The 14,709-nt window shown below is 34.3% G+C and overlaps 1 protein-coding gene across 1 annotated transcript in view; it reads left to right on the top strand.

Annotated features, from left to right (window-relative positions):
- Positions 1-14,709, top strand: part of FER1L6 (fer-1 like family member 6) — a 258,649-nt gene that overhangs the window by 125,493 nt on the left and 118,447 nt on the right. Inside the window, exons 16-19 of the mRNA XM_051971065.1 lie at positions 1,085-1,175; positions 3,033-3,152; positions 6,248-6,400; positions 14,359-14,536. Of these exons, the coding sequence (XP_051827025.1) occupies positions 1,085-1,175; positions 3,033-3,152; positions 6,248-6,400; positions 14,359-14,536 (542 nt within the window). The remainder of the gene's footprint in view (positions 1-1,084; positions 1,176-3,032; positions 3,153-6,247; positions 6,401-14,358; positions 14,537-14,709) is intronic.

Raw genomic sequence — 14,709 nt, forward strand, 5'->3', positions numbered from 1 at the left:
ATATGTATGTACAATAAATTTATATGTACTTATGCATATATTTGTGTATAGATTATATATACATGAAATATTCACAAATATGTATGTGTACATATAAAATACATAGATGTATAAATGTACGTGTGTATCTATTTGTCCTGGGCAGATAGTGTAAATGGTCAATAAATTGAGCCAAAGATCAAAGCGAAGACTTATTAAACTTTGGAAATTTGCAAAGCTCCTTTAATGATCCAAATATTAAAAAAAAAAAAAAACCAAAGGTATAGTTTTTAAATACCAATATTTTACTGGTGCTGTCATATAGCAATGAGTCATGAAACATTATAGTCTTTGACAGATTAAAAATAAGCTTGACTCAGAGGGTAATGGAAAAGCAAATGATAGATACGAAGAGATTGCAACATATAAAAAATCAGGAAGTTTGAAGAAACAGTGAAAAATTTCATCAGGTAAATGTGTGATTAAAAAAGAAAATGGGTTGCTTATGTTGCAAGAGCTAGATATAACTATTGAATAGATAGTGTGCGCTTCACTAATAATAGCCTTGAGATGTCAGACAAATGGGGAAGGGTTCCACATGATGGACTGGCTTGGATGATATAATCTGCATAGTTGAAGGAAACAGCCAAATTAATGAGATTATAAATCTGTTTCAGTATTCTGGTCATTATAGGATGATTCCTTTGGCTCAGCAACTCAAGGAATAGGATTGTGATCTGACTCAATGGAGATGATGCCCAGATGAATGCGACCTTATAATTTAAAAAGGAGGGAAAATTGTATCAATACTATCATTACCATTTTTATTAATTGTGGTTATGATGGTATCCATGGGACTTTGGGGAAAAAAGAAAATAAAAAGTCATTATTAAAATCTAATTTAATGCTTGACCAGTATTTCAAATTCCTATTTTCTTCCTTAAGAAAGTTGATTCATCATTGTTTAAAATCAAATTGAAAATCTCTCTTCTATCCCATTATCAATGTCTCCATCATATGGCAGAAGATCTATTCACAAACTTTGGCAATAATATGAAATGAGTATCATTAACTATATTTCTATGTCATTATTTCTTATTTACAGTGCCTTCATCTCTCAAGCAGAAAAGAAACCCAAGATGTTGAACCAGACAACTTTGGATAAGAAACGACTCAAGCTTTGTTGGCAAGAGCTGGTCTGTGAAAATCTCACCTATGTTATAAAGTTAAAGCGTGGACTTTTACATTAGCCTCATTTATCTCATGGGTTCATATATCTAGAAGTGGAAGAAAGTTTAGAAATTATCTTATCCAATTGTCTCATTTTATAGGCAGGCTAGTGAAGTAGAAAGATTAAAAAACTTGGAAATCAGGAAAGACATAGATTGAAATACTGTATAACTCTGGACAGATGACTTAAATTCTCTAAGCCTTATCTGTAAAGTGAAAATAATGTCCATAATACCTTTAAGAAAGCACTTTTTGCATGGGTTCCAGATGTGAATCAATTTGATAAATATTTATTGAGATCCTACTGTATGTAGCACACAGGATTTAAGCTCATATAATTTTGATTTTAACCTAATTCTTTGATCCTAATTTAACTACTTAGAATCCTTCCTTGGAAACCTATTAGCTATATGACCCTGGGCAACTCACTTAATATTTCTCAGCCTCAATTTCCTCATCTGTAAAATGAGAATGACAAACACCTCTTTTGGAGTTGTTCAATATATGTAAAGTGTTTTATATAACTTGAAACACTATTTAAATATTTTTTTTGTCATTTGAAGAGCAGGTTTAATACAGTAGAAAGCAGTGCTGAATGCTGGAGTAACAAGTCCAAGATAATGAATCTCATATCTACCATTTATCTAGTTGTGTGATGAAGAGCACAGAATTTAACCTTTTCTTAGTACCAGTTTTCTCATCAGGAAAATGAAAAACAGCTACCTCATTGGACTGTTGCAAGGAAAACACCTTGGAGATTGTAAACTATTTGAATATGAGTTATGATTTTAGTCAACAATGAAAATTTGCATAGATTTGCAATTCCATAAGCCCAGGAACTAATACAAAATATGCTCTTGACAAGAAAAATGATTAACAAAGCCAAAAAGGATCTACAACCTTAGTAGCACCATCTTTGTTAAAAATAAACTCTGAAACTAAAATCTTTAAGTTAAAATACCTGGGTTTGAATTCTGATTTTTTTTTCATTGAATAGTTGTATGATCCCAGGCAATTTACTTCACCACATTTGTAAAACGAGGGTAGTAATACTAATACTCTATCTTTTATGAGAGGGTTCACATTTAGTTGAAGGTATTAGCAAAGGCTATAGAAGGAGGCATCATTTGATCTGAGTCTGGAAAAATGGGTAGGATGTCTGTTGATAAAGATGTAAGGAAAAGATTCTGGTGCCATCATTTTAATTGTTGTTTAGTTGATTAGTCCTGTATGATTTTTTGTGACCCCATCTGGAATGTTCTAAGTAAAGATACTAGATTGTTTTGCCATTTCCTTCTCTAGCTCATTTTACAGATGAGGCAAACAGAGTAAAATGACTTGCTTAGGGTTACACAGCTAGTAGTGTTTGAGACCAGATTTGAATTCAGAAAGATGAGTCTTCCTGACTCCTGGCCAAATTTGAACTCAGGACTTTCTGGTACTCTATCCACTACACTGTATAGTTACCCCTTAAATCAGTGCTATCAAACTTAAATAGAAACAAATAAAAAATCAAGCCATATAAAAGGATCCCTGTGGCCACAAATTGACTTAGAAAGGCACATAGCAACATTTTGTCCCTTTATTTTTTTTCGCATAGTAACATTTACATATATTATCCATGTTCTATTATAATTTTATTTATTTTCAAATTATAATTTAATCTAGTTCTATCCCAACTCAGGGTTGGGATGCTGACCATGTGTTTTATATCTCTAGAGAGAAGGAATGGCAAGAATCAAAGTTACAGAAAAGGGATGCTTAGTCTGTAGTTATTTTGTAAAGCATAGCAAAAACATTTACAAAGTCTCTTTCAATTTTAGGAAATAATGGCCACTGATGCAAAAGGACTTGTCCAGCAGCAAAAGAAGAAGATGTCTATAGATGAATTAATTAATGAAGCTCAGAATTTTGTGGACAAAATCCGGTTCTTAGTTGATGAGGTAAGCTACCATTGCAGAAAACATTTTCATTGTTATTTTACAAAATTGACTTATATTACTTGTAAATAGGAGTTTGTTCTTTCACAATATGTACCCATAGGTAGGTTGTGATTGTTTCTTAAAGAAGCAGTCTCATATCTATAATGAATTCTAATGGTCCTGGAGTACTATATCTACTACTTATAACTAACTTCTTAGCCCTTTTCTAGTTAAAAGTCAAGATAACACCATTAATATTTAATCATGAAATATTTATTAAAAGAAGGCAAACAATCATAATCAAATATATTGAGTATTTTCTTAGGGTTTCTTCTCCATCATCTCCATTATTCACCTATAGTGAGCATACCGTATTTTCTACTCCACTATTTAACTGTATACAGTTAACTAGTATACAGGGATATTTGTTTGAATAACATATCAAAAATAGAAGTATAAGCACTCTTCCCCTTATCACCTTAGGGCCACACTCTCTCCTATATCATCTTAGTGTCTAGAGAGCATGGGCTCAGACTTAAAATAGTTTCCATTACCCTCTAAAGTCAGCTTCCACTTTCACAATTTTCCTTTAGTCAAATCAGCTCTTTGCAACAACTGCAGAGTCTATATATCTTAAATCAGTTTATCTTAATGTGGTCCAGCTCTAAACAGCTACTATTATCCATCTTTACTCTACTTTGATTTTGTCAACTTCTTATCTCTGTTTCTGCATGTGGTTTCTGCATACAGAACATTTTTATATTCCAACTTCTCATACTCCTCATTTCTCCCTTGTCTCAAATCAGCACTTCTCATATGTAGCGATTTGTCTCTTAGTTTAAAAAACCTCAAATCCACATTTCTGGTATATATAACAGTCAATATATACATATCTTATAGTCCCCAAATAGTTTTTGATTCAGTTTTCCAGCTATTAACACACAAATTTTAAGATATGAAAATCACCTGCTAGAAAATAATGTACTGCAGTCATATTTATTATTATTTAGTACTTTAGCCTTTGAGGGATTTTTTTCAAAATTGTATTTCTACTAAACCTACTCCTACCTGGGTTTCTCAAACAAATATCTTTCATATATTCCTTTTAGTAAATAAAATGTTCACATATGCAAGGGGAATTTCTTTATACATATATCTATATCTCTATATATACAAATATGCATGCACATACAAAATCTATTTATATGTGTATATATGTATACACACAAATGTATATATAGATATGTATTGTATATATGTTCATATAAAATATAAGCCCAATATGTCTCAGAAGATTTTGTGTAATGCAAATAAGACTTTATTTTAGATTTTTTTAAATTTTTTTTAGATTTTAGATATTTCATAAAGCTTGCTAATTTGTAGATATTTTCTAAATTAAGGATTGCATGGGATATACACACATGCAGATAGTCAAAACAGTGCTACATGGAATTATATCATCACAGAATTGAAAAAACTGTTAAAAGCCATCATATCTAACCAATACTTGAAATGGAATTACCTCCTTATAGAATTACAAACCAGCAGTCATCTAGCTTCCTGTGAAATATTTAGGAAAGAGTTTTCCTCACTTCACAAGGATGTTCAGTATTGTTTGGGAAAGTTTCCATTTCAACCTCATATCTGATGAATCTCCTAATACTCTTGAATAAGTGACATAATACATGTATTATATAATTCATATATACATATAATATACAATAACGAACAATTGATATAATACAACCGACTTTTATTTTTCTTTTCTGAGTAGGATGATGAGACTGAGTCTTGACTATTTTGCACACATACCTCCTTCAAATATATGTGTGTGTGTGTATGTGTGTATGTATGTGTGTATAATATTTTTTATATATATATATATATATTATATATATATATATATATATATATATATATATAATGAGCAGTGAGATAGACCCTTGGCCTTTGGAATTTTGTTATGGCTTCAGAAGTTTGGAACTCTGAATTCTGATGATGGTTTTGTGATTCATTGCTCCTATATCCTTTTAGAATTTCCTGCCCTTTCAGTACCTCCACTGATACCTCCAAGAAGAATGCTGAGTAAATGGTGACAAACCAACCTCTCAGGCATATTCTAGGATTCATAAAATACAAAATCTTCACTGAGCTCTGAAGATGAACAGAATAAATTATGGCATCTTGTATGTTTTCACTTAATGAATGCACTGGTAAAGAGCTGAGTACTTCAAGCAAAGCTCCATTTAACAGTCCACTTGGTAGAGGTTCTTTCTATCACTGCTTAAATTAAATAAATTTCTGAGTCTAATTGTCTGTGCAATCAAGTCAAACTTCTGAATAATGAGCTAAAACGGAACTAAAATACTCAGCAATCATCAGGTCTCTTACTTGGAAAGTCATTCTTCAATGCAACAAAAGGCAATTTGTGAAGAATACTTAGCACAGTATCACTTGGAAAGTCACCTGAATTCCTCTTGAAAGAGTAAATGTTGATGTTTCCTTGCTTTTGTTGTCTATATTTTGGTTTAAATATTCCACAGCTTCAGAATGCCCTTTCCCCATATTCATTATTAACTTGTTTATCAATAAATGGTTGTCAATTCTATTCAAGTATTTAGTAAGACATTTGGAAAATGAGTAGACAATGACCATATTCTACAGATGCAAAACCCTGGGATATGAAAAAGCCAATTAACTTGTCCAAAGTGCTTATCCTTATATCCTGAATGATCAGACTGACATATTGGAATTTAAAAGTAGTCACAGTCCATGCCCCAAAGTTCACTTATTTCAGAGAGAATGCTTCAGAGAAGCATTCAGAGAAAATGCTTCAGAGGCTTGTCTTGTCTGTTTAATGAATTATGTATTTCAAATACTTAAGTATTTCAAATTGTTTCATCAAAAAGTACAAGAAACAGTTTCTCATAGAGAAGGGATTTTTAGCTAGTCCAACCTCCACATTTCACAGAAAGGGAAAATGAGGTTCAGAGAGGTAAAATAAATTACTTAAGATTGCCCAGCTAATTAGTTGCAGGACTCAGAAAGCACTATACCATTTGATTCATCCAGTTCCTTTCCCAGTGGTAAATGCTCTGTTTTTGTCATCCCAACAGCCACAACATACAATCCCTGATGTCTTCATTTGGATGCTCAGCAACAACAAACGAGTAGCCTATGTGCGGATTTCATCCAAAGACCTGCTCTATTCCCCTATCAATGAACAGAGAGGAAAGCACTGTGGGAAACTTCAAACTCATTTTCTGAAAGTAAGTACCACATTTGTTCTGTTTTAACCTCTTCCAATTCAGCATTTCATCACTATCTATCTCACATTCTTGTCTATCTCTTTGTTCTTGTGGTCAGTCTATCAATAAGCTTTTATTAAATCCTTGCTATGTTCTAGGAACTATTCCAAACATACCCAATGAGAGAACATGGGTAGAGCAGAGTTACTTGCTTTAAAAATAAACCACCATTTCAGAAGAAGCTTTGCTAAAAATAAAACTAAATTGGTATGCTACTACTCCCCCCAAATATTTTGATGCTTCTTAGTATTGTTTAAAATTAGATTGTAGAAAGCCTGTCAAATAAAGTACAATGTGGGCACAGCTGCACATGCAGAAATTCCCAGCCCTAGAAGAGTTCAGATACTTCTATACACACACACACACACACACACACACACACACACACACTCATGATGCACAAACAATATACATATATGCATACACATATACATGCAATACACACATAAATACATAGGTACATAAACACAATACACATACACATACAATATATGCATACATATACATACACAAGCAAATAGACACACATACAGAAACACATATCACTACTTTGGAACATAGGGGTCTTTTATTTTTCATTTTCCTTTTGTTGTTGGGCCAACTTACTGAGTGGAATTAAGGGAAAATTTGATAAATATTTAGAGCCGTGCTGACAGGATGTGAAACAGTGAAAAAAATCTGTGGATGGCATGATATAATGAATATGGCCCTGGACTTGATGTCAGAAAAACGTAGATTTAAATTCTGCCTCAGATACTTGCTAGCTGCATGATTCTGGCAAGCCACTTAATGATAGTGATCTTCAGTTTTCTCATCTATAAAATAACAGGTTTGGCTTCAATGACCTTTAAGACCCTTCTTCCATCTCTAAATTTGTGGATCTTTTTATGGTTTAACTCAAATGTGTTAATTCAAAAAATAATAATAATGATGACGACAATGATTATAATAACAGCAACAATAGCATTTATCTAGTATTCTGAAGTTAACACAATGCATTACAAATATCTCATTCTCACAAAACTCTGGAAAGTAAGTGCTATTATTATTTCCATTTTGTAAAAGCATTTATCAGAATTTTTAGAGATGAAAGAAACCACAGAAATTATTGTTTTCATTTTTTGTCTTTGAATCCTCACTGCCCATCAGAGTATCAGACATATGGTCAAAATTTAATAAATACTTAGGTATGATATTCAACCCTAATCCTAATTTTACAGATAAGGAAATTGAGACTCTGAGATGGAAAGTAACTTGTCCAAAGTTACATAGGTAGTAAATGTGAAAGCTGGGATTTTAAAAAGTTAGTGGGAGATGTCCAGTATATTGGGTGGATTCTCTGAGAAGAATTCAGGGAAGAACATAGTCAAGAACTATTGAGGATGAGAAGGCATGGATGAGTTGTTATCTCTACCAAAAGGAGGATGCACGGTAATGGGGTTACACATCCAGTGGGTAGTGAACTACATTTGATGTTAACTTTGGGTCTTATTTTCCTTCACAGTGATAAAACCTAGGGTGTGGCCTTAAAATCTTTATTTTGATGGATCTGTGATTTCATTGGTGCAGGCATTGTCTCTTTGGATACAGATGGTAATCCATCTGTGCTTTCTCTTCTCTTCCTGGGGGACTATTTTCCATATCCTCCTATGAACCCTTTTCAGGAAACCCATCCAATGCCTTGAAGGTCTTCTTTCCTCTAAGCTTCTTGATATTGTATGAATATCAGTGGATTCTTAATTATTCCTCATTTTCAAGACATGGCCAAGCTTACTCTTTTTCTGGTCCTCCTTATACGGGTTGAGACTTTTTCCACTGTGCAATTCTTTAGAGGTAACTTACTATAAATTGCTCACAGTTCTCCTTCATCTTCAGTGTCCTTTCAATTACTACAAGTTTAATGATCAAGCAACATTTTTCTTAAGTACCTACTGTATTCAAGGTTCAGTGCTAGATTTTAAGTATACAAATATAAGAAATCAAATAATCTATACTGATAAGGAACTAATATTCTTGGGGTGTAGGGCATGCATAGTAAGGACAGATACACAGAAAAAATATGCAGCCAAGTCTCAATTAGTATGAATAATGAATCCTGTGAAGTGGTCAGATGTTTATGTATTCAAACTACTTGAAGTTGTAGTTGTATAAAATGCAATCACTGGTTCCAGCCCAATGGAAAAAAATGCAGTGCAAATTTGAATAATGTGACCACTTTTTGAGATTCATTATTATTTATTTGTACTAACTGATATCTAGGTGAAAAGAGAATAAGTATAAATAAATACAAAGTAGTTTTAGAGGGAGGGCACCAGCAGTTGATAAGAACAGAAGAGACTTCATGTATTATAAGGCAATGCTAGAGACATGTTTGAACAAACTTGGGGATGGAAAAGAAGTTCTGTGAGAGCCTTGTTCAGAGTCTATAGTATCCCAAGCTTTAGAATTATAACATCACCAGAAGAACAGAAGCAATAAAAGTAGAGTTCTTTGTTTCTGGAAAACATCTTAGAGTCATTATTAAAAACACTGTGTGATCTTCCATTCTAGCCAGCTCACTTTTTCTTCTATACAATTTTAAATTTAGTCTATTGTAGACTTCTGGTCTCTTTCCCAAATATAAGGTATCTGTGAACCAGCTCAGTGAGCTGTGCATCTGACTGCATGATCATTTTCTGGACAATAGGCATTCATCATCTCTTTTATTTCTTGTGTGGATAAACCAACTCCAGAATGATTAATAATATAACTATTAATGATAAAATGTAGTGAGAAGAAGCTATTATCCTTGCCAGTTTCAGAGAAAAACTTTGAGTTAAATCCCCAATAAAAAAATAGAATAAGTTCAGGTTGTAATTTTAAACATTGGAAATCTTGCAACTGTTTTTGTGGGACAAATTGGCATGGAAGAATGGAGTTCTGATATGTGGTACAAAAGAAGAAAGACAGAAAGAGAGAGAGAAAGAGAGAGAGAGAGAGAGAGAGAGGAGAGAGAGAGAGAGAGAGAGAGAGAGAGAGGAAGGAAGAAGGAAAAAAAGAAGGAAGGAAGGAAGGAAGGAAGGAAGGAAGGAAGGAAGGAAGGAAGGAAGGAAGGAAGGAAGGAAGGAAGGAAGGAAGGGAGAGAGGGAAGGAGGGAGGGAAGAAAGAAAGAAAGCAAGAAAAAGAAAAAAAGAAAGAAAAAAAGAAAATGAGAGAGGGAGAGAGGGGGGAGAGAGGGAAGAAAGTATGAAGAAAGAAAGTAATGAAGAAGAAATAAAAAAGAGAGGGATGAAGGGAAAAGGAGGGAAGGAAGAGAGAGAGGGAGGCAGGAAGGCAGAAGGAATTAAAGAAAAGAATAAAATGACATTAGGATGAAGGAATATGAAAAAAAAAAACAGACTTGTTAACAGTACTTGTGTGATGCTGTACAATGTTTGTGCTGTCTTGGTGGACCGAGAACATCCTGAGTCAAAGCATTCAGTGTCACAATTGCGTGAAAAGAACTGAACATCTTGAGAGGGCTCACTATCAAGTAGTACTAACCTCCAATATTGGTGGCTGACTCATTGGTACAAATGAGTCAGCTTAAAGGATTGGTGGAGTTACTTCTCTTCTAACCAATGTACCAAATGAATAGTCTATCCTCTGAGGCAGAATCAAAATCATGGAATCTCTGAGTTGAAGGGATCTCAAAGAAGTCATCAAGTACAATCTATCTGAACAAGGATTCTGATACAATATCTCATAAAATATAAATGAGATTATTTGAATTGTATGTGGAGAAGCTGTTCCTTCAGGGATAGGTTAGACTAGAGAAAGGAGAATTCGAAGGAACCTCGAAGGTATTTAATCTATACTTTACTTGAATCAGAATCTCCTTTACCTAATGGCAAACATCTCAAAATAAATGAATAAATGAAAACATAATTGTTATTACTAACATAATACTTTAAGCTTTGCAAAGTACTTTTACATGTTAATTTTTTTTTACAATTTTTTTAAATAATCTTGGGGATTATGTGCTATTATTATCACCCCCATTTTACAGATGAGGAAACTGAGGCAGCGACTTGTCTAGGATCCCTGAACTAGTAAGGGACTAAGACATAATTTGAACTCATCTCCCTATATCATACCCAATATCTAGTCTTCATTTATAGACCTTTGTTGAGAAAATCCCAAGGCAGTGGCTTCCACTTTTGTACAGCTCCAATTGTTAGGAAGTTTTTCTCCATAACAAGTCTAAACTGGCTCTCTGTGGCTTCCACTCACTGATCCACATCAGCCATGGAAATCAGTTTGGCTCCCCTCTGTGTCAAGACCATTTTTTTTTTTTTTTACCACTTATTGCTTCCAATTATATGCAAATCCAAGAGTTGGACAAAAACTTTACAAACTTTCATAGAATCTGGATAGGTTCAAAAGTTTCTAGCATTTTCATTAATCAAATTTCCTCAACTTATCCTCATTCTTAAGGGAAACAAAACCTGGAAGTCACTATGATGTGGACACTTGAAGTCCCATAATTAATTCTAATGTATTGTTCTAAGGAATAAGTAAATCACATAACATGCAAGAAGCTAACATGCAGCATGATAAGACACTATTTCTGTTTCTTTTCTTTTGTTTTTGAGTAGAAGGGGAGAAAGATGATACTGGACTTTTGATTTCTTTGGTATAAGAAATTCCTTTATGTGGAAACTTCCTCCACTGATACAGATCAGCAATTCCTCTGTAACTTGTATTCCATTCTTTTTTTTATTCATTTACATATTTTTGTTACATTTTGAGTTCTAATTTGTTTCCCTTCCAACCTCACATTTAAAAAAAACTAACATTATATATGAATACTCACATATATATGCATATATGGGTATTTAGACATACATACATGTCCATATGTAAGTATGTATACATGTATGCACACATATATGTACACACATATATGGAATTCTATAATGTAAACTTCCATATATCAGTTATTTCTTTGAAGGTGGATAGCATTTTCCTTCACAAGTTCTTCAAAGTTTATATAAATAATCTTATTATTCAGAAGAGCTTAGTCATTCAGCTAGACAGCAGTATAACTTAGATTTTTAGAGAGCTGCCTGGGGTACTGAAAATGCAAGTGATTTGCCCAGGATTATACAGCTGTTGCTATATATTGCATACAAGATTTGAATTCAGGTCTTCCAGAGTCCAAGAACATCTCTCTCCCATATTTTTCCCTTACTCAATGAGTTAGTCAATAAACATTTATTTAGTTTTATTATTTAGTATTTATTATTAGTGCCTACTGTGTGCCAGCTCTACTTACAGAGATTTTTATTTGTCCTTCATTCTCAAAGAAGACCATGACAACAGAGAGGTGATGCCATAACATGCAGGTGAATTGGATTTGAGGGAAGGAGGGCTGAGCAAGATCACCTGTCTCACTTTCCCCCCTAGAGCCAACTGGGTCCAGTGGCCAGATACAGATCAGGAGGACTGGAGATGGCCCTGGATGAAATGGGAGACCTTGGCCTTTTTAAGCTAAGACCTTCAACAGGTCTCAGTTTGAGACCATTCAGCTATATACTGTGCTAAACATTTGCAATGATTATAAGAGTCCAAAAGAAACATATAAAAAACACATTTGACCAGGATAGCTAAGTTAGCTCCAAAGCTTAATTGTTCAAACAAAAGAGAAGATGAATCAGTCATTGTGTGTGTGTGTATGTGTGTGTGTATGTGCGCCCACACACACGTATACATATACTTGGAGCTAAGAGGACACTGTGGGCAGAACATCTATGGGTTATAAGAGAGAATTGCAAAGATAGAGATATTACAGACAAACGACTCCTTTAATTCTCAGTTTGGAACTTATGAAGGAAAATTAAAGATCAAGTCAATTAGAATAAAAAATCATTCAGATGGAAAACCAAGCTTAAAAATGACATTCTAACCTAATGAGCAAGGAAGGACTCAGGGAGTTTTATTGCCTTCCTATTGTGAATGATTTTAAACAGCATTTTGTAATGAGATGCTTACTCAAAAGGATCCATAACTGAACAGGGGAAATGTGAGTGTGTTCATGTGCTTTCCAAGTTTGTATGTGTATATGTGTGGAGGGGTTTGTATTATATTTGTACATGTATCATTCAGGGCTTAATTAAATGGCAAAACAAATATATACCTGAATCAGTTGCATTTTCCACTAATAGGATTTATCTAGTTTGACAATGTGATTATAAGATCACAGAATGATCCTGGAGCTGGAAGGGGACTCCAGGATTGTTTACCTTAAATCCTTCAGCTGAGGACAGTAAAGATGAGGAAACTGAGCCCTAGGATGGAAAAATACTGACCCAAGGTCACACAGGTAATATGGATCAGAGGTAGGATAGGTCATCTGGCTCTAAGACAAATATCTTTTTCCCAAAATGCCATATTACAAGTATTATACTTATAAAACACTTACAACAGTGGTTGGTATATGCAATGCACTTAATAAATTCATGTTTCCAAACCTGAATAAAGTCTAAATTCCTTAGTGTAGTATTCAAAGCCCTTTATAAGCTCATTCGAACCTATATTTTGAGTTAACCAAGTCAATTCAATGAATATTTCAGCCTTATCTCATTTTTACTAGTACTCAGGTGGGATTTAACTCACTGGTCCTCCAAAACATGCTTCTATAATTTTTCTCACACCATTCCCTTGATTCTTTTACATATCTATGGATTAAAAACTTTCAAAGCTCAGCTGAGGATATTTGCAGATAGCATTTGTCTTGTTGCACTCTCCAGATTGAGAGCAAAAACCATCTCCTATTGGTTCCTGTGTTCTCAATGCCTAGCTCAGTGCTTGGCACAAAGTAGTTGCTTCATTAGCACTGAATTATGCTGAATTGCATTGTGAAATGTTCACATCAAGTAGCTTGGTTTCAATCATCTGTATCATTATTGCCAGGGAAAAATGAAATCTATTAACAGTTGAGATCATTAATCTAATGGATAATCAAGAGAGACTCAGAAAGGTCTTAGAGCTTTAGAGCTGAAAGACATCATAGAATGAATTAATGAGTGAAGTACTTATTAAACACTGTGTGCCTGTGCGTTGCCCTGAGTGCTAAGGATACAAACAGAAAAAAAAAAAGATAGATGCCCCTTCTTTTTAAGGAGTTCACAGAGCTCACAGGAGACAAAAAGGGGAAGATTTTAGCAATAAATTTATAAGAAAGAGGACCCCATGGTCTATAATGTGTAATGGCAAAGTAGATAATAGACTCTTCTCTAGTGACATTTTTACTAATAAAATCATCAGTTTCTGATGGCAAACCATTTGACAATGCCTTCAAGGATTTTGGTGTTGAGAACTTTCTTTTTCTGGGTCTTCAGTAGCTGTGGCTATGATGCCTACAGAAGCAGTTGCTAGGCTGCATTTCCTATGACTTGCTTCCCAATATGATGGCTGCTCTTCTCAAAGCACTTGGTTTCAGTGTCCTGGATCATCTCTATTGTGTGTGAGGGGGAAAGGTGGTCAAGATAATGGCAGTACTTTGACTTAACTGGCACATTCTGTCCACTATAAGGATTTCTTTTTGCTTCATTGAGCTGGTTTGTTTTCTGAAGCAGTTGGTTAGTCACAGTGGGAATGACTTTATAGTTACTTAGAGATTACTTAGAGATCATTTTACAGATGAGGCAACAGAGGCTCAGGGAAGTTCAGTCAATAAGCATTTATTAAATGCCCTTAAGGAGTTTGCAATCAAATATCATAACCCATCTTTGAGTCCACTTCCTTTATTCCATTTTTAGTGTTCTTTCTGCTCTATAATTTATAAGGAAGAGGGTTTCTCCATTCAGTGGATGGAATTTTCCCCTAGACAGATACCATTTCCAAAGAACTGTGCTAAGAGCAAGTTTTCAACAGTGCTGTTGATGATATTTCCACAGCTTCCAGGACGACGCCTGGCAGGTTGGACTGTACAAGGAAAAGTGGATGTATACCTCTGGCTGGGGTCTGTCAAGTACTCCAATGCTATTTTGGACAACTTGCCCATAGGATATGAAGTTGAGACATCAACCAAAGTCAATGGTACCAATCACCCACCTGCCAGCCTGACATACCAGGGTAAGAAAATCACTGGGCAAAAAGATTTTAAACCCTCTTAAATGGACTTCTGATGCCCTTCTAACTATGGGGATTAATATGGGGATAGTAATCCAAACACATCTGGCTGGGGCATTTGTTTTTACTTTCTTAATATTGTTGTTTACATCTTTCCCATTCAAATTCCCCATCCT

Source organism: Antechinus flavipes, chromosome 1, assembly GCF_016432865.1.
Source record: "Antechinus flavipes isolate AdamAnt ecotype Samford, QLD, Australia chromosome 1, AdamAnt_v2, whole genome shotgun sequence".
Lineage (NCBI taxonomy): Eukaryota > Metazoa > Chordata > Mammalia > Dasyuromorphia > Dasyuridae > Antechinus > Antechinus flavipes.